The sequence below is a fragment of the Aulonocara stuartgranti genome (genome assembly GCF_965226115.1).
Source record: "Aulonocara stuartgranti genome assembly, chromosome: 7".
Lineage (NCBI taxonomy): Eukaryota > Metazoa > Chordata > Actinopteri > Cichliformes > Cichlidae > Aulonocara > Aulonocara stuartgranti.
This window is the reverse complement of record NC_138945.1, coordinates 34423611-34449470: the sequence shown is the minus strand read 5'-3', so window position 1 is coordinate 34449470 and position 25860 is coordinate 34423611. Positions and strand designations below refer to the sequence as shown.

Below are 25860 nucleotides of genomic sequence, written 5' to 3'. Positions count from 1 at the left end.
TTGACAGCTGGCAAAGCTGATTTACAGTATGAACGATTACAGAATAAAGAGCAGTCGATTAAAGCTCTAAACTGTATAAACTGTTGTGGGGAGGTGTAAAACAGAGTTTGACACAGAGGGAGCCTATGTTGCTCCAGTCTAAAGTCTGTACTGAAGTAAAATTTCTTACAGTACAGTCTGCAAAGACAGCTGCTGTAAATATAAATGCACTACTCAGTCTTGTCAAGATTGATGTTAAACCTAAGACGAAGATCCAACTAGAGATAGACGTGCTTTAACCTGAGTATCAGCTGGAGGATAGCAGAAGTCGCAGTAGGTAAAGCCGTGGAATTTGAGCAGAAATGTTCCTTTTTATAGTTTAGGTGAGGAGATCTTTATTGTCATTATTTACAACAGCAATGGTATCCCAACCATGCTGTAAGAAATGTGATGGCTGACCTACAGTAACGGTCAAAGAGCAGAGACTGGGGCACTTTGGAAAGGTTAAGTGCCGAAAAGAGAAGTTCTTAATAGTTTTGGGTTCAATTAGGATCTCAGTGTAACCCGCTGAAATGTTAATTAGAGACAGCGTATTTAACTATTTAGAAAATAAATGCCATTATCAGTTGTGGTGGTGTGCATTTTTATTTGCCAGATGGGTTAAAAGTAACTAACTAACTTGAAGGCAGATAAAATGAAATAATGCCAGATGTCAGTAAAGTGTTTTTTTTCTGTGGGTAGAGGCCTGTAGTAGGGGAAAATGTGGGTTTTTGTCATTTAGATTTAAAACCATCCCAACACCAACATTTCTTTATTACATAATAAATTTTTGTTCATTTAAAAAGTGTGTTGTTGTTTTTTTCAGACAGCTTTCAGAAAGAGCTTTTGATTTGACAATGATTATATGGTGTGTTTTGCTTTTGTCCACTTGTCATGACATTGGTTTCTCTCATCAACAGGGTCTCTACTGTCAGTGTGCTATTGTTCTCGTTTCTATTGACTGATGGTAATGGTAGTAAGGACATTTCAAACTGCACCAGGCTGATTTTTATCTTAGTATTTTTAAAGCTCATCAGACATTCCACCACAATAATGCAGAACCAAACAATGAAAGATTCATACAAGTGCTGACATCAAACAGTGCTACAAACCAAAAAAACCCTGCTTTGATGTCTAAAAGATGGAATGTGAGCCCCAATTCTTGTTTTCTTTCTTGACAGAATGCGTTCCTGCGTCGAGAAAGTTCACGAGGCGATGGGACGGTCCCTTCTAGACCCAATCGGAAAGGTTCAGTAGGTCGTGGGGGTGTCCTTTTGGTGGATGAGGACACTGACTTGTTGGATACGATCTTCCAAAATGGCAGACAAGTGAACCCACGGTTAAAACCTTCCAGAAATGGACCTAAGGGAAGCCAGAAAGGGAAACCTGAACTATCATCTAAAAACATGGAGGAAAACATTACCACAGAGAAGAAGAAAGATTCTAATGGGAGGACTTCATCACTGTTTCCTGGAAAGCCTTCAGATGATATAATAGACCTGGACATTGGAGGTTCTCCTAAGAAACCCTCGCTAGGTTTTCCTGCACCTCCTAAGATTCCTTCAGATCCCAGATCCGCCACAGATTCTAGCAAAGAGACCACGACTATTTCACCTTTACCTGATGTTAAGGGGAGCTCCCGCACCACGCAGACTTCCATACAGTTTGATCGTAGACGTGAGCACAAAGGCAGACTACCAGAAAAAGGCCGCCCTGCAACTGTAGCCATTGTGTCTAGAGATGGAAACCTGGTTTTGGGCTCAGATGGCAAAATGTACCGGCTTCAGAGAGGCCCACCTGGCCGAATGGGTCCGCCTGGGCTGGAAGTAAGTGGCCTTTTGGTCTTCTCATTGCTCTTTAAAACCCGTTTTAATTCTATTGTATGATCTGTTGTAGTTTGCTCTCTCTCATGTCCATATCTCAGTGAGAATTTTTGGCAGAGTTTATTCAACTTGTTCATTTTGCTTATCAAAGCAAAGGCCTTCCTGTTTGTTTAAAAGTAAATTGGATGTATAATATCGGTCCATTGTTGGATGAGATGAAAAAAAAATCTTTGTGAATGAAAAGAGTATAACAACTGTTTGCTTTTACAGCTTACAAGCGCTGTTCTCCATCAGCTGCCATATGAATCTGATTAGGGGTGGTTACACTCTTCAAACATGCGCTGATCCACATGTCTTTGTTGCTGTGATGGGAGCGCTCGCGCTTAGGGAGTCTCAGCCGTTTGTCATAGCATTACCCAATATGACAGGATTACCCTTTGGCTTCCAAGTTATCTGATTGGTCGGGAGGAGTAAAGTCAGGTCATACTGTCTAGTTGGAACACTTACCTGGTTTAAGAAGTGGGTCTTAACTGTGACTGCAGGGTAGACAGAACCAAAAGCAGACATCACATCTGGTTACGTCTGGAGTCACGCTGCCATAAAATCCACAGAATAACTCAGCACGATTAATGTGATTAGACCCAGCCGAACATGAGGGAAAATGTCCTGTTGGCTTTTCTGTCCACATACGCGGCACAACAGGTTCTTCTTGATCATCTTGAATCCTATCTCAAAGTAGAAAAAAGCATGTTTCAGGAAAGTACCTGGCTGCAAAAATTAATTGATAAAGGTATTTACATGATTTATCAAAATGACTCAAAAGGCTGTCAAATCCAAAATCTAACCAACACCTATGTAAACCTCTGATGATAATTTTTCTTGACTCACATCAATTGCCTGATAACCACATACGGTAGCTCTCACTAATGTCAATCTAAAGATGAGTTAACTTATTATATTCAAACTTTTCAGAAGTGATTACACCGTCTTCCTTCCATCAATTTGCATTGCAAGCTTTATGTTGTCAAAAAGTCTGGACTCACATTTGAGGATTTTTAGGGATTTCAGTGTTGTAAAACTAATGCCCAAAATCTATGTGGTTGTTGATAAGCCTGGACCCTAGGCAGTTTGTATAGTGAGTTTCATCTAGATTAATTAATGTGTCAAGGAGGCGTTAGGTAACAGAGCTACACAGCGAGCATTATAGTAAGATTCAGGACAGACTTAAACAAACTTTCTGTAAATTAGTGTTCAGACTTGGTCAGAATCCATAACATAGGCAGAGTAATCCTGAAAGATTCATCAAGATTTACCAAATTTTTGAATTTTTCCAGATCCTACAGGAAGCACCAAAGAAGCCACACACAGTTCCTATCAATTTACAACAGCGTTACTGAACAGTATAACCTGATACGCCTATCTTAAAGTGTTTTATTGTTGTAGGTGTAGGGAGGGAGCTCTTGTAAAATAAATACCTTTTGGTCCTCAATGTGCCACAAGCTGTGAGGTTTTACAAGGATCGAGTATTATCAGGTCAACTTTTTTGCTTCTACAAAGTAGTAGAAAAGTCTTAAATGTCAGGGATAAACTGTCACGTATCTGTGGCTTGTTAAAGTTGGTGATAAATACTGTTTTGTGTCGTGACAGCTGATTTATCCACATTGCTTTTGTCTTTTTCATTTATTGAGAGTTAATGTTTCCACAGGGTTGTCCTGGTGAGCCGGGCCTCCCTGGGTTTAAAGGTGATAAGGTAACCGAAGCTTGTTTATAACCTAGTAAGTCATGATGATATGTTAGGTTAAAGCTGCTTCTGAAATAATATCTCAGATGGTATCTAATATTTAAACCTCAGTTTCAATCCAAGACATGTTTTACTTAATCGTCCACAGTGGACTTCTGCTAACTCCCATTATGCCAAAGTTCAGTACTCTTTTAAATAAAACAAGAACTAATATATTATTTACCACATAAATTGATTTATCTTTCACAAACAGGGTAAGACAGGCCCTGAAGGAAGACAAGGAAAAAAGGGGGAGAGGGGACCTCCTGGACCGCCAGGTTTACCAACCCTCTACCTGTGGAGGAACACTGCTGAGGAATGGGCTGCATTCCAGGTAAAATGTTCTGCTATATAATACTTAAGCTTAGCCTGCTCCACCGATATTGCAAAGTGCAGGGCCAGTGGCAGGGTACATCCTGAGCAGATTACCAGGACACCACAGGGCTAACACAGACATCTACAGACTCTTAGATTCACACTTATAGCAAGTTTAGAATCATAGGTTACTCTGACATGCATGCATTCAGACCATGGGTGCAAACCAGAGTACCTACTGGAAGAAAGTGCAAACTCCACACAGAAAGACCCCCAAGAGGAAACCTGTTGTTGGTTTATCAACTGCTTTCTTGGCCTTCCATTAAACATCAAGGCACCAAGTACAGAACACCTCAAAGAAGTTGTTTTTATATGTTCCTCTCTCCTTTGCCCTCATATAATTTATTGTGAGTCACCTAAAGGACACATAGGACTTGAAATGATCTTCGATGTTACTTAAACCCAGATTTCCAGACTATATGTGAAATCTTTAACCCTTCGGTTATCATGCATGCAAGTTGATGATCTGTCCTCATCTGTTTAATCTGTTTCCATTGGACGCAGCTGTGTGTTGTATAAGGCACGTACTTATACACACACGCATATAGTATGCCAGCATGATGGGGAGCTTCAAGTCAGTTATTGAAAAAAGATGACAGAAATAAAAGTCTGTTAGTGGTTTGTGAAGGCGATTTGTTACTGTGTGTGCTTTGAACTACTATATGTGGACAACCTGCTGTGGTCACTATTTGTTACTTAATGTGTGTTTCCATTTTTCTCGCAGCAAACCAGTTTCTACCAGTTGCTTGCTGCAGGTTGGCCTGTAAGTACGCTCTTCTAAAAGCTGTTCTGTGTTTCGTTTGTTTCTGTGAATCTGAGGCGGGTTTCTTCTCTGTGAGCTTGCAGAGTAGAGAAGGCCCCGCAGGACCACCTGGAGAAATGGGCAGGCCTGGCAGACAGGTTAGAGATGAGTTCTTTTTAGCAGTATATTAGTGCATGTTACAAACATGTTCCCATGTGATTTAGTGATTTTCTTTCACAGGGGCCACCTGGTGAACCTGGGGAGCGAGGAAGACCAGGGATGCCAGGAGAGATGGTAAGCAAACAACCCAGCATTTCCTGCTCCAGAAATTTCAGCAAGTTTGGTATCAATAAAAAAATCTGCTGTAAGGCCACAAATTTGATTTAGTATGCCAAAGTCAACGTGTAGAAAATAACTTGAGATAGATGGATGGATGGAATTCCAGCAGTAAATGTAATACCAAATGCAATGAGCTGACACATATTAATACATGAAGCCTGTCCTGAAACATCCTCTTTACATGTTTAATCTTATTATTTGGTTTTAGTCATGAATGTGATGAATATCTCTAATTTGTGTCCACTTTGCCATCATTAAATCACAAAAGTTACACACCCATTTTTAGTAAAAGCTGACACATTTGGTGTCGCTGTAAACATTGGGTGGTTCATCAAAGCGAACCAGCCAATGTTGGGTATTGAGCAAGTCCACTGTGGACGATTAAGTGCTAATTTGAATTAAGCGTCACATAGCTGGTTGAGCAGAGTGAGTGCGGTTAAAGGGAGTGGGTGTTTGGAAACCCCGTGTGCATGAAACTCCCTATGATGTAACCATTCTCATATTTAGAGAAAAAACTTTTTTTAACTGCAAAATTAAGACATTGCATATTTTCTGTGAGTAAATTTGATTACGCTGAACCATAGTTAATCAAGTTTTCTATTGTGTTATGTCATAAGTTTCACATTATCTCAGTGGGACCTCGTTATTTGTCGCTTATTGCCTGGTTTTATTAAATCTAAAAAACTCTGACTTTGTTTGTGTGAATGGCTTTTTAAGGTAGAGGCAAATCTTACATCCATCTCAAAAACCGTCTCAAAATACATAAACATGAGTCCTGGAAGTGGGCTCTGACTGTATGGAAACTGAAAGCCAGGGCCATCTATTGTGTGAGGTCTCAGCTGGGTGATGAGAAACAGTGTGGTTTGGGATTGTTGGAAACACTCAGTCACCTTCGCTGGCTGAAATGTTTGGACCCATGTGGCAGAGAATATTGATCTACTGTTTGTGTTTGTTTGTGTCTGAGTGACTGTGTAGCCTACGCTGACAAAGCACCTTGCTGTTTGTGCAAAAATAATCATACATCAGCACTGTAAGCAATGCTGGGGTGTGTCAGCATCAATCATGGAAAATTCAAATGTGTTATTGACATTAGAAAAAATCACAAATAAAGGCTCTTTGTAAAATCCTATTAGAGCAAAAGAACACAGAGTAACTGATGAAATGTAAATGGATTAAAAGTCCCTGTTTTGCATAATAATCTTTTTCAAATAGTATTATTACTATATTAGTTCAGGTACTATTAACATAGTACCTAAACAATACTATATTAGTACTGTTCAAGAGGCTGGTCATGGTGTAATGATGTGGGGGATCCTTTGTTGACACACTTTGGGTCCATTTGTTCTGAATGAACTCTGAATGTAATAAAGGTCGAACTTATATAAAAGACTGTGTCTCTAAAATCACTGGCTATGAGGTGACTCAAGATAGAATCGCCTCCCAGTGTTTTAAACCTAAACAAAAGGAAAGCTGTACTAAACTAAACAGGGAGTCGGTAATGCTCATGAAGTCAAGTTTTCAAGTCAAAAGTTGGACATGGGATTTAAAGTTATCTGGTTCAGGCGTCCCAGTATAGCTCACTGGTTGAGCATGTGGCCTCATGCATTTCTCCTCCCACACTCTCTCCCCTCCTGAATGTTGGCTTTTTCTTTTTTCAATCCAGTGAATGTGTAACAAAAATTAACTGTAATACAAAATAAAAATAGTCACATGCCTAAGTGTCTTGCATAAACCAGCAATATAAAATACCTCTCTCTTCATGAGAGAGCAGCATGTCCATCAGTCTAACCCTGTAAAGCTGAATAAAAATGTAGGTTTTGTCTTTGGAGCCATTCACACATTGTATGTTTTTGTAAGTATGACCATGTTGAATCTGTAGGCTGAGATTCTGGATGTTTATCCATTATTACGCTGACTTGACTAGTGTGGCACACTATTGCAGTGGTTAGCATTGCCTCACAGCCAAAGTTTGCTGTGCAGAGTTTGCATGTTCTCCCTGTGGCTGTGTGGGTGTCCTGCTGTTACTCAGGTTTCCACCCACAATCAAAACATGTATGTTAAGTTAATTGGCGATTCCAAAGTAGCCATAGATGCAGATGTGAGAGAGTGTGGTTGTGTGTTGTGTGTCCTCTGTGTTAGCTCTGTGATGAACTGGCAACCTGTCAAAGTTGCCTTTTGCTGTATTTCAGCTGACATATAGACTCAGCACGACTCCTTAGCTTAACCACCCCATGTGATTGTTGTACATTAATTGGTTAATTACTTTTTTGAGTAAGAGGGGGGAAAACACAGATAACTGAGATCCCTGGATAAGGTTAAATGATTACTTTTTCTTAAGATGATTCATAACCAGCATATACAGGAATGCAGTTTCCTGGTTTATATTTGAGTGGAAACTCCAAAAGAAAGGCCTCCGTTCGCAAACCCGTCTGGTGGGCTGGATTGAACGTATTTGTTTCTTTTTGACGATACCAGCTTAGGTCATTTGTAAATTTGTGGCTTTTTGTTGTAAACTGAATATATTTGAGGTTTTGGACCGTTAAACAGACAGCGAACAGCACACAGACAGCAGTTGTAAACATCAGCCTGGGCTCTGGGAAATGTAGTTGTGGTCATTTTACAGTATTTTATGATCTTTTGTAGAATAAATCAGTTAATTAAGGTTACTTAACAGCTCTTTGACCCTCTGCAGGCAAAGTTTATATAGTGCATTTGTAAGTAGCACAGAAACTTTCAGTGAACTAAGACCTTCTTGCTCATAACAGCTAAATTGGCTCTGGTGGAAACGCATAATAGCAGGTCACAGTATAAAACAATAATTAATTCAACTCTCGTAAAACCCAGTTGTCATTTAAATCATTACAAAACCTACCTGGTAAAAGAATTCTTCATCCCAGATGCAGTGTTATTCAGTGCCAGCACAGGTGGTTTAGCCATTCACTGTGAATCGTTTCCCACCTGAGTTCTTGCACAGCACAATCTTCTAGACAGTGTGTTGCCATATAGGCGATACCTTGTCTTTGTGATGAATTGCTGCTCTTAGTTGGAGTGCCAGTGTCTTCACAGTCCACACTGATAATTTATAATATCTTTCCCACTGTGAATCTCTGCGCTCCATGGATTTTACTCGCTGCAGTTCCAGTTTATTTGATTACGTATTTGTATCTTTTACATTGTCAGGTTTGATAGTTGTCTTGAAGTAACAAGACAACCATATCAGAAGTAAAATATCAAAACTGTCCACCAGCAAGCTGCTGTATGAGCATTAAGTGTCTGATTTATGCTGTCTGACAGGGGGATCGTGGTCCTCGTGGCCCTCCAGGACGATCTGGGACTGCAGGGCGAGATGGGGACAATGGGGAAGATGGTCAGCCGGGGTCACCTGGTGTTCCTGGATCACAGGTGGGCATATTCTATTTATGTTAACTGTTAAACAACACGCAGAGTATGGGTGAGTGTGACACAGATGGTAAACTAGTGTATGTTGAGTGTTTTCTGTTGAAACCTTCAGGGCCCGTGGGGATACAGGGGGGAGCGAGGACCTAAAGGGGAAAAAGGTGATGAGGTGAGTAATAAAACAGCACAGACATTTTTGATGGAGCACAATCTGTGTGTTGTTTAAACATTTGATTTACTGCTGTGAAATGATGTGTATGTATTGGCAGGAACATGTTTAGACTCTGTGCAGTCTTACTGTCACCTTTTAGCTTTAGTTAAGATTTGCTGTCGCTGTAGTTCAGATAATTGAAGCTTATTATGTTTCCGTGTCAGTGGCAGTGATGGCTTCTTTTTTAGAAATGTTTTCACAGGTCAGTGTTTTTAAGTGTTAACAGAAGAAGCTCAAATTCTCAATTCTTATACTTTTAATCCACATTTAATGAGTTTTTTTAAGCACCTTCTGCTCAAAGGGGAAAACATTTATTTTGAAACATGTCAACTATGTGAAATTAATTGATGTTCATGCATATAGAAAAAAATATTGAAATGATGGATGTGTTCTTTGCTAATGTCTCCAGGGTCTTACTGGCCCCAGAGGTCCAAGAGGTGAAATTGGTGAACCTGGCAAGAAGGTACTCTTTGATTAATTGTATTTATTTTTTGATTAATCTTAAATATATAATTAGAATTACTTTTTGTAAAGATTGCACACTGGGTTTATGGATTGCTCTGGATCAACAGTGCTGTCAATAGTGGTCAGAGGAGGGGTAGACAATAATCCAGTGGCAGGATGTTGGGTTTTCCTGTGCTAGATACCACCTAGAGGTCTTGCAGAGTCCATGTTTTTTGTTTAGTTGAAGCCATTTTGTTTGGACCAAGTATATTAGACAGTGGTCATAATGCTTTGTGGGTTATGTGGATATAAAGATATCTGTTTTCAAATTTCTCTCCTTGTGTAGGGTGGAACTGGTTTACCTGGTCCACAAGGCCCTGTTGGACCCCGCGTGAGTGTCTTTTATGGTTTGCTTTATATGTGCAAAAAACTAGAAATTTCAGTTGTTGTTTTTTTTACATGATATTTATAACTCCTTTAAAGAAAAAAGGGTGGATCATGAGCCAGGAGCAGTTTTCCCTTTATCTCTTTTACAAAGCAGCTCATACTCTGTAGTCAACTGGACAAGATGCCAGCACATACATTCAAAATTAAAAATGTAAAAGTATGACAGTTCTTATCCAATAGATTTCTTATTACACCCAACTAGTGAAAAATAAAATGATCAAAAAACTTTGTTAAAATTGGACATGCGCTCTGTAATCTTAATCTCTAATTCAGGCCCCCTTTGAACTTTCAGTTTCAAACAATGAGGCATTCACTTTACTCGCTTTACTCGTTGGTCTATCAGTGATTTTACTTTGATTCTGCCTGGCGAGAAAATGGAGTCTCTGACTAAGCTTTAGTATCATTAATCCTCTCTTTGTATACACTCTTCCCCATGTACTTTAATGGTATACTGCTATTAAGCTGACATCTTTAATCTTTTCTGCAGGGGCCTCAGGGAATCCGAGGTGGCGCTGGGCCAGAGGGACCCCCTGGGCCTGATGTGAGTGAGCCGCTGTCTGACTCTAGTTCTTAGAGCCTTAAAAGCAAATAGTCCTGTTTTTAGTTTGTGCATTGCACTGTCATAAATGAAGATACCAATACCTGCATTATTTTTTTTGTCTTTTTTTGGGTTATCCTATTTTTGCGACTTATTGCTGCTATTTATTGTGGTGATCTGTTCATTGAAAGGATTAAACTACAAGTGCCAAACTACAAGTGCACAGTAGTTATGCCAAGCAAAACAGATGGAATTTGTACTAAAACAGATTTTCTTTTGTTTATGTTTTTCTATAATTAAAGGTTTCATATTACTTAAAGCCAAATTAGGGGCAAGTGTTGATGCCTGTTTTTTTCTCTATTCTTAAATGTATTAAAAGGTTTTATTCTTTGTCTGTTATTCATGCTGTTTTGTGCTTATTACCAGGGGGAGAGTGGACTGGATGGCCTCCCAGGTCTGCCAGGGCCACCGGTAAGCAGGCGGATATTCAGTGATTAATTATTAGTCTGTCTGTGCAAATTCCAGATGTACCTGCAATCATGTATGTGTGTGTCTCTGTGTGTCACAGGGTGCACCAGGTGCCACAGGACGAGTTGGCGCACAAGGAGTTAATGGCTCAAGGGTACAGCCACACCTCAAGTCTTTATTTTGGCTCAGTTGGACTGCAACTTAAAGATGATTTCCTCATGAGGCTGAAACTAATAACCACTTTGAAAAATATATATTTCTCTCTGTCTGCATGAATTTAGAAACACATATATACAATACTCAATTTGTAATGAAATTACAAAAAACATTCCCTAAACTGGATTTTTTAAGGATTTAATCACTTCTCAAATTTACAGTACAAGCAATTTTCAATAAATGTTTTATTTAAAAGAAGTTAAGTTAATATTTTGCAAAGATAACAAAGTTAGGTATCATTTGTGTCACACTGGGGAAAACAGTGGTTGGAGAATGCAGCATGAAAAAAACAAATATTGTGACCATGCAGAATGAACCTTGTTGCTCTGAAGACAAGAACCAGGTCTGCAGCCACTTACAGTGAGTTGCCATCTTCCAAATACCTTTGATTCATGGTGATAAAAAGCAATAATATGCAGTCAGTCTGCTGTCAGTATGTGATCACAGTTGCTTGAAGACAGGTTACCTCAAACCAGGCGACCTGTACGATTGCCGTGTGATCAACAGTGGTCATCTAGAGGTTGAGGGTGTTGCACAGTTTGTTGGGAACAAATTGGTTGCTGCAGCTGCTGTCGATCACCGAATGTCCTATTTTTATTCTAGTGTGACTGAGCTATTAGAGAAATCTCCCCCCTACACAGTATACTGGAAATTAATACCAGTTGTCTTGTGCTTGCCCCCCCCCCCCCCACTCCCAAAAGGAAAAAGAAAAAATTCTCCAGCAATCTCTCTTTGCAGAAATCATGACCTAGTTCTCAAAAATATCTCCATAGTTTGTTGTGAGCAGTTTCATGTAGGGACATTTTCCTTTCCACTGAACCACACCCAGCAACTGTTTCCTCTGTGTAAAAGAAAACATCATGGCTAGAGCCTCATGTTTGTGTCAGCATGACAGGCTGTAAACACTGATGGTACTCCCCTCACTTGATGATGCAGTGTTTTGGATTATTGGACGTAAACTGCAGAAAGAGAACTGACATTTCTGCTGATTTTCACCCATTTTTTTAGGTTATTTTGCTAGGGCTGGGTGCTTGAAGGAGTTAGTTATAAAGGGATGTCACTTTGAGTACCACATGGCAACTGCTGTATACATAATGGATGTTTTCAACAGAAGGGAGACATCTCTACAGCCAACCCCAAAAATGTGGGTTGTGACACTAAAACAGTTTAGATGGAGATAATTAGAGCACAGTATCCAAATATGTAACAATAATTTGGAGTGAAATGTTCCTCTGTAATAAAGGAAATGTAAATGTACTGGTCTGATGCTTTATGTGTGACGTCAGTCTAAGCCCAGACTTAGTTAACAGGTTGCATCCCGCCTGTGTGTGAACTCTTTATTTATTTCAGGGGGACATTGGACCTGCTGGCAGTGATGGCCTTAAAGGCCCACAGGTATAAGCTTTGCTTGGTTATGTATATGCTGCAGATAATCAGCTGTTTGGAAATGTTTAGACACTGTGTTTGACAGAAAATGTTTCACCTGCCTTTGCTTTGTGTAGGGGCCTCCAGGTCTCGAGGGACAGATTGGACCTCCGGGACTCCGAGGACCGCAAGTGAGTAGAGTTCAAGGCAAGACTGTTGATGGAAGCTTTTAAGTTCAGTTGAGTTGCTGCTCCTTTCACTCAGCTGTCAGTGAAATGAAGTACAAGAGGTTAATGCCAGTCTGTCCATTTTAACAGGGGCATCTAGGATTGACGGGTTCTCCTGGCCCCAAAGGAGATCCTGTAAGTTTGTTCACTTTTTCTGGTTTGGTATTTTCATTTAATAGTTTAGCTGAAAAAAAAAAGTAAAGTAGCAGCGTATTAAAGGGGTATTTCATTGTTTTAGTTGATTGTCTTTCCTTTATTCTTAACCCTTAGTAATGCCATAAGGGTTGATAAAACAGGGTCAATGTTTTTTCATATGTGTCTCTTCTTAGTGTAATTGTGTGAGAGAGAAACATGGGAGGAAGAGATGAAAGAATGGAGAGGCCAAAGCTGAAAACTATTTGGTTTCATGACATCATTATTAGCTTTAATTCATATATAGCCAGTAGCTCTTTTTTTTTATAACATATTAGGCTGTTTAAAGGGATAATGCATTAATTTTATCTCACAATGACAATGCAGTTGATTATATTACTCCTAGATGTCTATATAATGTCTATGCACAACACAAGAAAGTGTGGCGGTGAACCTCGTGTGCACATCCCAGTTCTGCACAGGATACATTTTTGTTTTCTTTGATCTTAGTTCTTCTACAAGGTGTGATTAAAACATTCTGCTCCATAACCAGACCAGCTCCATAAAGATCAAAAACCTATCTGATTTTAATTTGTCCAATTTCACGTTCATGGTCATCTTCTCATGCACATCTGGACGTTCATTTAGCACAGCTCTCATTTTTAGATCTCTCAGTAGAGCTCCAGCAAGGCCCCGTAAGGGGCTAAACCTCCTCCAGGGTGTATGATGTAGCAGATTACAGAGAGCCAAACGTGGGGAGTGGTGGTGAACAAAGACTGTGTTTGTGTGGACAAAAAGCTTCAACGCTTTTTTTTAATGTGCTCTGAGCCGGTGAGAGATGGCAAGCTGGAATGCACTGGTATCCCATCAAATGCCTCAAGTCATTGCAGTAGATAGAATGCTGACAGCATGACTCTGTGGGAAGAATTCCTGGTGCACAATCAGATAGATGCTGAAAAAAGTTATGAACATGCTCCTTGTCTCGCCTCTCACCTAACACTCTGCCTTTGAGTTGGAAAGTAGTGTTGACTCTTCATGTAAAAACTGCTTGGTTGTAGCTGGAGGTTCCCATAACCTACAAAGATCCTTACATGAAATTCTGTCAGTGTGAAACAGAATTTGACGTTTTCTCTGTTCAAGTTTGAGGCCCATGTTGAAATCACAGAGCACGAAATCCAAGTTGTCAGAAAAGAACATCCAAAGAAATGATCCGCATGTTTGATTTGGCAAATATTTTTACACTGGATGCCCTTCTTATTTATCCGGGCTTGGGACTGGCACTAGGCATACATTGCCTTGCGACCCCACCCCCATGGCCGGATTAGGAAAGAACACCCAGGGAATAATCTGAAAGATTGTCACGCTGAAAGCTGACTGGACATGCCCTAAGAGATGACCTTGAATGTGAGATGAGCCAAATTTTGATCAGGAAAGATTTTTATATTTTTAGAAGTCTGTTTTGTGAGTCTCTTTTTGGAGCGCTCCCCTTGAGGTGTGTCATGAAGATCCTTCACGGTAGGGAAGAGCGAATGATTTCCAGGTGATGGGAGGAGAGAGGTCTCTAGGAAAGATAAGTTAGCAGTAGACACCTGGTGCTTTTCATTTTGTTTCCAGCTTTTCATCGTGAGAAACAAACCAACTACTTCATTTTTATCTGTTAAGTCTTACGTTTGGTGGGAGTCTCCAACTGTTTTGCATTTTAATTTCAAGTGTTTTAAATATGTTTTTTAGTTGATATCATATTAAAACAGCATGCATATTATAGTTTCTATGTATGCTTAATGTGCATGATAATAAGTTTACAATAGTGTACAAACAATCACAGGAAAAAAACCCAAACTGAATTTTAATGTTTCTTGTTTCCTTTTTATGTCAGGGGCCTGTGGGGCCTGTGGGGGCCCGGGGGGATCCCGGCTCAGAGGGACCTATGGTGAGCAAACACTGTAACAGCCATTACATCATTACATTACAGTTATAAACCTGCATGTATAAATACTGAGCAGACAGAATGTTACAAAGAGATCACTGAGTTCACTCTCAGTTGTTTGTGGTGCTTTTGTTTTCTTTTTTCCTGTAACTTTTGTCATCACAGCAGCTCTACTTCAGTTTACACTTGCAGCTTATAAAAAGTGTTTTTCACGGGTTGTCTAAAAGTGCTACAGAGAGGGGAAACAACGCTGCAGCCTCACAGTGCCATCTACTGGCTGTGATGGCTCATTACTGGATCCTGCTTATTAGCTCTTCACGTTCTTTTCATTTAGACGTCGCTATCTTCTGATTGTATAAAACTATGTTCTTAGCAGTAATCTGCTTCTGAATCATTGACTAATGTGATTTGTGTGGTATAATTTTACATTCCCCACATTAAAACAATAAAAGTTTCTTTTCCTTTTTTTTTTTTTAAATTGACAGGGTGCACCAGGGAGAAAGGGTGATGTGGGTTTTCCTGGAAGAACGGTAGGTGCTCTTGACGAACATATTTACAGCACAACATGCTCGACTGAGCCTTTCCTTTAAACATTTTTTCCCTCACAGGGTAACAGAGGACCAGACGGGGAAAAGGGTGATCCAGGAGCTAAAGGCGACAGAGTATGAACCTGAACCTTGTTTGTTGACACTGACAGACTGATAAAGCCTGTAATGATGTGCCTTCCTTGTCTGTAAAGTTTGTTTTTAACTAATGATCATTGTTTGAAGTTAGTTTGAACTGTACGGCAGATACAGTGCAAATGAAAAAGTTACACCTATAAAAGGCAAAACTCTGCGGCCCTTTCTGGTCCCCTCCACAGAGTTACTATTCTGACCATTTACATTGTTTCTCTAGTCTTTTGATGTTTTGTCACGTCGGCTTATAGATTTCAGCAGATGTAAGTTGTCTCACTCAGACAGCTGCCGTATGCTCGTCTGTGCCCGGTGCCACCCTCTATTACACTGATCCCATCTAATAGCACTGTGACTGTCACATTATCACTTCTCATATTAGCCGTGATTAAAAATTCATTGCCAGCAGCTGTTTATTGCATTTTTTTTTCACCGGGAACCCTAATAATATGAGAACTTTTGGGACGTTTGTCATGTTAGCGGTGAGACCTCACATATGTGTACTTCCTAGGGATAGATGACATTCACTCAAAGAAATTGATGCTTTTATCATTTTGCTTCTAATTTATGTCAAATTAATTTGTGGTAGCAGGAAAGAACCCGTCACACTCAGCCAGTGTGCTTCCAAAAATGTCAAAGGTCTCCTATAACATCTCATTTGCTGTAAAGTCAGTGTGTGAGTAAGAAAAAAGATCTAGATTTAATAACAAACTGAACTTTTTTTTTTTCAGGGTATTCAGGGGACAACAGGCATTAGCGGTCCTCAGGGCGAGAGGGGCCTCGTTGGATTCCCTGGTTTCCCAGGAGCCAAAGGCCAGCCCGGCCCTAAAGGCACTGAGGTACAGTGTGTAGCACTGTGGTTAAACCTATTCATGGAGATCCCAGTGTGATACAGAAGCTGTGTGCAAATTCAGCTCTGGCAGAAAAGTCAGTCCTGAGTTTCAACAATCTCGAGTTAACCTCCAGAAAAATAAACTTTTTCATGATACAGTTCAAAAGACTCATAATAAACACAATAAACTATGTGGTATGGTGTTTGCCACAGCTTAATATTGTATAACATGCTCTTTTATCTGGAAGCATGCCTTTTGAGAATGAAAAAGTGAGATGCGCTTCACTGACTTTATATATTTTCCACTCAGGGCATCGATGGCGAAACTGGCCTCCAGGGAAAACAGGGCAACCGTGGGTTAAAGGTCAGTGATGATTTATGTGTCTGAACACCACAAAATGTCAGATGACTTCATATGTTGTTCCAAATGTCCAATTTAACTACGTAACAGAACTTCCAGTGACCTCCTGAATGTAAATTTGGTGTCACATGCTCACATCCTTCATTCCACACAATCAGTCACTAATGTAGTTTCACCACCATATAACAGCATAGCTAACGAAAAACAGAAATATGACTTATTTCTGTTCTTGTCTTTTTGTGTAATAAAAATATAATCTGTGATTTTAATATGATTTAGATACAATTGCCACAATGCTGACGTTGTGGACAGCTGATTGAGATGATTGAGTCATTGTAGTCACTAATATCTTTAAAGGGAAACAGAGGACCAGATGGACGTGATGGCAAACCAGGACCCAGGGGGAACAAGGTATTGAACTCCAAAAGATGTTTGAATACACACTTTTTTTGTTACCAAGTTCATATATATGTCAATATTAATTCATTCATATTAATCTGCTCCTTTTGTTTTCCCCAGGGTTTGACCGGACAAAGAGGTCATCCTGGCCAACCAGGCCCACCGGTAAACTTATATTGTAGCTATGGTTAGAGTAAGATTTGGCAGCTGGGGGAACGCTAAGATCTGGTGTAGCATTTCAGGGTAGGGAAAAAAATCACTTGGAAGTAAGGCATGTAAAAATTTAGATTTATTTCATTTCAATTTCAGTTTTATTTTATAGCACCAAATCACAACAACAGTGAACAAGGCGCTTTATATTGTAAGGTAAAGACCCTACAGCTGACATGTGCTGCTGCTATTTTGCTGTGAGGTTTACAGGTGTTGTGGAGTTACCTTTAACCTTTAAATAAATAAATATGATGTTAAATATGACTGTGGTGTGATTGAGACACGGCCAATCCATAGATTGGTGTTCAGAGCCATCTTTATTTTACTCGACTGCAGCTGGCAGCCACACACATCACACCACGTTCACAACTTTTACAACTCTCTCCCCAAACTCTGATTCCCCGTGTTTAACAGGGCGGGTGTGATTGCAGATGCCGTGCAGGTGTGTCTGCACAGCACCGCAGTCCACGCCCCACCACAATGACAAACCTGAACAAACTTCAATTTGTTTCCAAGTCATTTCATAAATTTAAAAAAAAAAAAAATCTTTAGTGGATTTATATGTGATGTGTTGCTATCTTATTAAAAGAAAATCTAGCATGATTAAGAAGCTTTAAATTTAGGTTTATTAAAACCTGAGCAGTCCTTTTGACACGAGCTTCTCTACGTTTAGCTTGCACACTCATTGTGGTGCAAACTGGACAGATATTTTTTCAAATATTCGAATCGTTTATTAGAGAACTCGGCTAGGATGGGATCATTTTCTGAGTACTGACCAAGTATGCCATCAGCTGGAGGCACCTCCAAGCTGCAGCAATCAAAACATTAATTCTCTTGACAGTATTATGTATTAAACTGATTCAAAACTGCAAATGCCAGAATGCAGTTCCAGGTCATTCTGGTTCACTTTAACCCCTGGTTAAATGTTCAAATTGCAAAAATAAATAACTTGTATATTTATTACAAGTATAAGCCCTCAGTAGATACATAGTTGCAGTTGATATGTTTATAAACTGTATATTTATCATATAATCTGTATCTAAATTTCATTACAGTCCTCCATACAAGAATTGATTTACATTATTTTAAAAATGTTTTAGCATTAGAGGATTACTGAATTTAATTAGTCAAATATACTTATACAGTAAACACATATTCTTTTGTACTGTTCAGTAATATCCGGCTGAGCTACAGTTATGTGTTTCTCTCCATCTCCTTTCAGGGTTTGCCGGGGCCACCTGGAACAGAGGGAGCAGAAGGAAAGCCTGGTACACAGGTTCCCATTCTCTATCATATTTCAATCCCATCACCTGAAAATGCTGCGTGTGTGTTTGTGTGTGTCTGCATTTCATGTACTCCTGTCTCGTTCTGTATTGCAACAGCATGTACTGTATTATTCAGTGAAATACTTAAATATATGAACTCATTTCACAAACATTTTATCACTTGGGTTTAGACCCAGTGTTGTCTTTTATAGGGAAGAGACACAACAATGCACATCGTGCACTTTACAACTGTGTGACTGCTGAATACAGATTTTAAGTAGTGATGATGGATTTGCCCTCAAACTGTCAAAACTGACTCCCAAGCTGAGGGGAAGGTGTCTAATAATTGTTGGTTTAAACAGCAGGAGGCAGTCTTTGTACAGCACGGTAGTACTGAAGGAAATAACTCCCTGTCTTGTTTGCTAATCTCTCCAACTGATCCCATGTAAAACATGTATTTGATTGTAATGTACACAAGAGCTACACAGCAACACATTTGGCTCATTATAATCAGTATTTTAATTTCTGTATTTAGTGTTCATGATTAACGATGCGTATAATTAAGAGACTGAACACTTGTACTTTTAATGACCTCTGCTGCCGGGAAAATTTGCATTGTTGGTATTTTTTGTCTCTGTTTCAGGGTCCCTCAGGTGCAGCTGGTGTTGCTGGTACTAAAGGGCCGATGGTAAGGCCGTTAGCCGCAGGATGACCTCAGCAGTACATGACATCATTCCTTAAACCTTGCATTGTTGGCTTTTTGCCACATCCTCCAGGGTTCAGCAGAATAAAAACACATTATTACCATTTTTACAAGGCAGCTCAGGATAAAATTACAGATGGTTCTATAAATTCATGAGAAGGCAACAAACACTTAAAAAAGTGAAGTTTTAACAAGACAGAACAGCGCTCGCTACCGGCCCGTTAAACATATCAGCTGTGTTGACTTAAAGTTTTCAGCGCTGCATTGGCTGGTCTGAGTAAGTATATTCGTGTATGTATCACAAGGATAATTACACATAGTTAATGTAATAAATACTCACTCTTTTGCAAATGTTTCTGGACTCACTGAACCAATAGGTGGTTGTTGGACATTTTCCAAAGCCATGGACATAACAAAAGCTTATCTTATGTAAAGTGGGATAGACCCGAGATTAACTTTTCAGCGTGACTTGGAGCACAGGATACCTTTGATTGTCATGTATGTTATTGGGTAACCTTAAAGCTTTAAAGCAATTTGTGATGACCAAGTTGCTTCTAGTGTGTCAGTCAATAGAAATAGAAAACATTCAGTCTGTATTCCATTTAGTCTCAAAAACACCTCAAGTATAAACTGTATGTAAGCAGACATCAACTCTGAAAAGTCGATGTGGAAGAGCCTTCAACATGCATTCTTTCTAATGGTCAACAGGAGGCAAATCTGGCTGGAAAAAAAAGGGGCAGATAATATAAAAGTATATGCTGCTCACTTTATGACCTCATTAATCAGTTTCCTTCCTGAGTTTATAGTCTCAGTTAGGGCTGTGCATAGGCAATAACAATATCTTAAAATTAAACGATAATTTTTTGTGTCTGTAATTCACACAACTGCTTTTTTGCTTTTGAACACTCATGATGTTTTCTTGCACTTCTGTTTTTATTATTTAATTAAAATAAACACTATAAAATGAAGTTATGAATACATTTAGCTGATGGTATTTTTTATACATAGTGCAACAATAATCATGAGGTGAGAATGTAATTTAATATTGTGAAAGCCCAGTCTCAGTCACTGGTTTTAAGTTTTCGTCAAGGCAGAACGTCGTGAAAAATTATGAAGCATAATTCCCCTCATATTACATTTGCCTTGGGGAAAACCTAAATTTTTGTTCATGCCTAACAAAATTATTGTGAGAGTGTCCAATGAACTTGCATTTTTGTTGCCTCTGAAATGGTTGTTTCAAAGACAGGTACCAGGTCTTTAACCACTCATTGTCAGTTGTCTTCTTTGAAATGAGCTTGGTGGTGCACATGATGATAAATCAGCAGTGAGATGGAGCCAGTCTGCTGTCAATTTGCTATCAGTATGTGAATGAATGGGGTCAACTTAGCAATTACATGCAATCTGTATAAGATAAAAAGGCCAAAAAAAAGATATTGTCATCTACATACACAAACAGAAGGATGCTGTGGGATGGCGATTTAACAGCAAAGTTGCACATGTGCACATACACTCTACAACCTTACTTTTATGAAGGACTATAAAGAGAATACAACCAGTTGGCAACCAGTTAATTCATCCCCTATTGCAAAGCAGTGCATACACCGGAAACTGGTGTTGGCAGTCTGTCTACATTTATAAATTAGAGGATGATTATTTGCAAATCGGGCAGTTGTTGCCTTAACACTGTTGCCTCACAGCAAGAAGGTCCTGAGTTCAGTTCCACCATCAGGGAGGGGTCTTTTCTGTGGAGTTTGCATGTTCTCCTCGTGTTTGCTTGGGTTCTCCCCAGGTACTCTGGCTTCCTCCCACTGTCCAAAGACATGCAGTTAGTGGGGATAGGTAATTAGAAACTCTAAATTGCCCATAGTTGTAAATGTGAGTGTGAATGGTTGTCTGTGTATATGTGTTAGTCCTGCGACAGACTGGCGACCTGTCCAGGGTGTACCCTGTCTCTTGCCCTAAGACAGCTGGGATAGGCTCCAGCACCCCCCACGACCCTGAAAAGGAGAGAAAAGCAAGTTTGGGGAAGAATTTTCCCCAAACCTTTCCTACAAAATTAGAATTTTCTAAAATGTTTATACTGTACTTATCTTAAATGTACTTTAAGATACGATTTTCCGAGCACAAGAAAGCTGCCAATCAGCTGAGAAAACATGAATCATCTCATGAATCCCTTTTAATGCAACTGCCAAGAAACAATTAAATCCTGTATTCAGCAATCATTAGCAAAATGCTGAATCAGCCAATTTAGACTAATAGTATAACAGCTCACTGCACATTATTTTGTGTTTGCACTTTTATAGGTCATCAGTGCAGTTCTCCTTGGTTCTTTGCCCATTCTTCATTACGTCTTCTCCTTCCTATTTAGGGGTTTCAAGGAATTCCCGGAGTGAGAGGAACTGATGGTGCACCAGGTTCTGCGGTATGCCTTTGTTTTTATTTCATTTTGAGAGACAGAGCACTGTACCTGTGTAGCGTGTAGAGCAAGGGTCCCCAATCCCAGTCCACGAGGGCCGGTGTCCCTGCAGGTTTTAGATGTGCCCTTGATCCATCACAGCTGATTTGAATGGATAAATTACCTTCTCGACATGTCCTGAAGTTCTCCAGAGGCCTGGTAATGAACTAATCATGTGATTCAGGTGTGTTGACCCAGGGTGAGATCTAAAACCTGCAGGGACACCGGCCCTTGTGGACTGAGATTGGGGACCCCTGGTGTAGAGGCTTGATAGCCTGGAAAGACTTTGTCATTGAAAGGATATAGCTCAAAAACTGTATGAAGGTATTATCTAATCCCTTGGTTTTTCATGTAAAGTGCACCTATTGTGCTCATTTCAGGTCCATTTTTTTATTCTTAGACTCTACTATAGCTGCTTTGCATAATTATTGGGATGATATTCAAACTAAGCTTAATATATTGCAGTGATATTGAGTAGCTGGTATAATTTCCTGAGAAACAGGAAATAACTGTGTTTGCAAAAATGTCCTAAATTTTACCCTGCAAGATCAGCAGCATCCTTGTTTTTAATGTTACTGTTGTAATGAAGGTCATGACATGTAAATCTGACTGGCTGATAAGATAAACATTTTCTACCACGTCTTAGTTTTGATAGATTCCTTGTTGTTGACATATCAGGGGCCAACGGGGAAGACGGGGCCTCCAGGCTCACCAGGACCCCCAGGAGAAAGGGTGAGGCTGCAAATAGTAGTCATGACCTCTGTGATATCTGTCTACAGAGAAGTTTTTTTTAATGTTTTTTTGTGTTTTTAATGTGTTTCTTCAGGGCTTCACAGGGAAGCCAGGGTTTGAGGGACCTCAGGGCCCTGTAGGCATGTATGTAAGTGATTCTTCTGCTGCAAGGAATCCGCCTGCATTACATTTCAAAACAAAATGTATGTACATACAGTATATAAGCAGCACAAGTTTAGCATAACAACTAGTAAAAGTAGTCAGTAAAATTTATTTATATAGTACTTTTTAAAACAGGAAGTTATTTCAAAGTGCTTCACTTGGGAATAAAAGCATATCAATCGAAACAATAAAACAGTATAAAGAGGGTATAGTAACATATCCAATAAAAGAGTATACTACACATGAATATTACCTAAATGCCTGTCTAAGCAGATGTGTTTTGAGCTGTTCCACAGTATTGGAGCCAGGGGTTGAAAAGCGTAATCCCCCTTTGTTTTCAAACGGGCCCGTGGAATGGTTAGAAGACCACTATCAGTGGATCTAAAGATCCGGTTTGGAGAGTAGGGTTGGAGAAGCTCAGTGATATAGGTGGGGGCCTCACCTTGTAGGGACATGAATGTAAGAGTAAAACTGATATCTATACCCAACCGGAAGCCAGTGCAAGGATTTTAACACAGGGGTGATATGGGAGAATTTATGACTGTGGGAGCCCTGCTGCGGCATTTTGGTCTGCTTGGAGGTGATTTAGGGAAACCTTAGGCAGACAAGAAAAGAGTACGTTACGTTAGTAATCTAAACAAGAGGAGATGAAGGCATGGACAAGTATCTCCAGTTTGCCTTTGGATACAATAGTCCTGAGTTTGGCAATGTTTCTTAAATGAAAAAAGCAGGAGCGGGTCACAGACTTGATATGAGCGTCAAAAGACAGAGGTTCTGAGCAGTAGCTTTTATTGAGGATGAAAAGGACACAGACATTGACTAATTTGGGGCTTGATGCTCTCTGGGGCAATGATCAATCATTCAGTCTTGTCTGCATTCATCTGCAAGAAATTGTTTGTCATCCAACCATTAATCTCTTTAAGACAGTCCATTAGAGGGAATAATTTGTCTAATTCCCAGGGTTTAAAGGAGATGTATAATTGGATATCATTTGCATACAGGTGGTAGGAAATAATTTTGAAGCTACTAATGATACGGCCTTAATGAAGGATATATAATGAAAACAATAGGGGGCTTAGAACCGAACCTTGCAGAACTCCCCATGACAATTTAGCTACAACTGAGCAAAGGTTTCCCACCGAAACTATGAATGTTCTATCTGCCAGAAATTAGGCAAAACAGATCCAGATATCCCCACCATATGATTTAAGCGGTGAATTAAGATCTGATGATCAACGGTATTGAAGGCCGAGCTAAGGTCCAATAGGACAAGGATTGAGCAATCGCCTCTGTCCGCGGCCATCAAAAGGTCATTTGTGACTTTGAGGAGAGCAGTTTCTGTGGACTGTGACTTTCTGAATCCCGACTGAAGGTCATCAAGAATGTTATGTTTCTCCAGTGCCTTCTTTACTTGGGACCAAACAACCTTTTCTAATATTTTAGAAATGAAAGGAAGTTTTGAGATGGGTCTGTAGCTTGACTGAAGAGTCGGATCCAGGTTCGGCTTTTTCAGCAGAGGTTGAATAACACTCTGTTTAAAGCACCTGGGGACAGAGCCAGACAGTAGGGAACAGTTTATCCGTGTGACCACAGAGGGCCCAATGGTGTCAAAAACTTTGCAAAATAAAGAAGTAGGTAGGACATTGAGGGTTTCATTTGGATCAGTATTTCTTTTAGATCTTCTAAAGAAACTGGGTGAAGGGATTCCATAATTACAGGGTGTGGAAGATCGTGGTTGAAGGGACTATCTGAGGGAGCTGAGTTTCCTCTTAGGTTACTGATTTTGTCTTGGAAAAATCTTAGAAAGTCATTGCAGTCCTTATCTGAAATGACAGGTGTACACGGAGTTTGGGAGAGACTATGTTACTTACTGTACTGTGAACCTTAGGATTTCTTTTTCCTACTGCAAGTCGTTTAGTGAAATAAGTGGCTCTTGCATCTTTCACCATGTAGTTGAAGGTAGATAATAGTTCTTTTAGGTGGAGCTTATGAACCTCAAGTTTTGTGGCTTTCCACAGGCGCTCAGTTTTACGGCAAATTCGCCTAAAGCTGCAAATAGCTTCTGTGAACCAGGGCAGGGATTTGGTAGTGCCGCTTTTCCTGATTTTAAGAGGAGCAACTTTATCTAGAATATTTTGACATTGCGAATTAAAGGGTCAGTAATTAATCGTGAATGCTTCACATGAACAGAGGGCAGTGTGTCAGAAATAAAGGAGCGATCAAATAAAAGATATTTATGATCACTAATAAAAATGTCCTCACGACAAACTGGACCGATATCCAGACCCAGTGATAGAATCAAATCTAAGGTGTGGCCACCGCTGTGTGTTGGCCCAGTTACGTGTTGGGTAAAGTTAAAGGAGTCTAAAGGACTAAGAAATTCAGAAGCAGTGTGGCATGATTTGTCATCAACATGGACATTAATATCCCCCAGCAGAAAGATTTTATTCAGCTTGATGGTGGAGGATAGAAAGTCAACTAAGAAACTCCTCGCTAGTGCCAGTGGTCTATAGATTGAGATCACATGCAAGGCTGGACTGGGACAAAAAATCGGCCCGGGCATTTTGACTAGAGACCGGCCCACCAGGATAAATGTGACGTCATTCAGGGGTAAAACGCAAAGGATTCTGGGAACTTGTGGCAAGCGGTACTAGCGCACGCAGGCTTTCAATTGAACTCAGTTACACAGCGATAAAAAGAAACCCAAAAAATGCCAAGAAGCTGTTGTATTATTATTAACTGCAATAGCCGGTCGCATGACAGCCACAGGAAGCCGACGGGTAAAGAGATCGTTTTTTTATTTTTATCGGATTACGTCGTTGAAGAGAAATTTTTTAAGCCATGTTTCCGAAGTAAGAGCCGACGGATGGTCTGGATATACCAAATATAACGTCCCAGAACACTCCAGCTCACATGTTAGTCTGCTCCAAGCATTCCCACAAAGGTCAGAGTTTTGTAGTAGTTAATACGTCATTTTTCTTAACATAATTGGTGATATAGGTTACAAGCAAGTCTGGCGCTGAACAGAAATTGTCGCGCTATGCTCCTTTATTTATTGTGCATAAATAGTAAATTGTCCTGACACAATATTGCGTTTCGCTTCTGTTATTACCATGGTACACTGACAAAAACATATACTTTTATTCACAAGATAAAACAGTTGTTTTGTATCACTAATTGTCCAGTGCGATTACAGCATACAATATTATTGTCACTGCTACATTTCTGTAATGAACCAGAGATTATTTCCACTACTAATTAATTACCGCTGAGCTCAAAGGTTATATTAATAAACGGTTAACGAATGTGTATTTATGACGACGATTTGTGAGACTGGTAAACTTACCTTTGTTCGTACGATGGTCTTTCGTTCTACACGGTGCATTTCAAGGTCCTGTACCCATCCGTCGGTAAACTGTACCTGGGCTTGTTGCAGTGACCTGAAGTTACTAAACTTCATGAGTGTATGCACTCACTCCAAGAACCGCGTAATTATAAATCTGCGCGTGGTGAAAGTTCGGCAGCACGCTGACGTCTTTTGTCCACTCATAAGGGTCTGACCCTTTCACTCCTTTGATTTTTCCTCGTATCTTTTCTTTGTCTTTTCGTCGAGTCTGTC

General features: G+C 39.8%; 1 protein-coding gene across 3 annotated transcripts in view; it reads left to right on the top strand.

The window, feature by feature from the left end:
• The window catches only part of LOC309711352 (uncharacterized protein), a 113141-nt gene that overhangs the window by 55437 nt on the left and 31844 nt on the right, over positions 1–25860 (top strand). For all 3 annotated transcript variants that reach the window (XM_082541619.1, XM_082541618.1, XM_082541620.1), the window contains 28 exons: positions 1200–1844; positions 3547–3591; positions 3836–3955; positions 4721–4759; positions 4843–4896; positions 4979–5032; positions 8372–8479; positions 8589–8642; positions 9094–9147; positions 9475–9519; positions 10063–10116; positions 10540–10584; positions 10682–10735; positions 12148–12192; positions 12300–12353; positions 12480–12524; positions 14398–14451; positions 14934–14978; positions 15057–15110; positions 15854–15961; positions 16265–16318; positions 16673–16726; positions 16835–16879; positions 18147–18200; positions 18833–18877; positions 21261–21314; positions 22026–22079; positions 22174–22227. In XM_082541619.1, the coding sequence (XP_082397745.1) occupies positions 1200–1844; positions 3547–3591; positions 3836–3955; positions 4721–4759; positions 4843–4896; positions 4979–5032; positions 8372–8479; positions 8589–8642; positions 9094–9147; positions 9475–9519; positions 10063–10116; positions 10540–10584; positions 10682–10735; positions 12148–12192; positions 12300–12353; positions 12480–12524; positions 14398–14451; positions 14934–14978; positions 15057–15110; positions 15854–15961; positions 16265–16318; positions 16673–16726; positions 16835–16879; positions 18147–18200; positions 18833–18877; positions 21261–21314; positions 22026–22079; positions 22174–22227 (2190 nt within the window). The remainder of the gene's footprint in view (positions 1–1199; positions 1845–3546; positions 3592–3835; positions 3956–4720; positions 4760–4842; positions 4897–4978; positions 5033–8371; positions 8480–8588; positions 8643–9093; positions 9148–9474; positions 9520–10062; positions 10117–10539; positions 10585–10681; positions 10736–12147; positions 12193–12299; positions 12354–12479; positions 12525–14397; positions 14452–14933; positions 14979–15056; positions 15111–15853; positions 15962–16264; positions 16319–16672; positions 16727–16834; positions 16880–18146; positions 18201–18832; positions 18878–21260; positions 21315–22025; positions 22080–22173; positions 22228–25860) is intronic.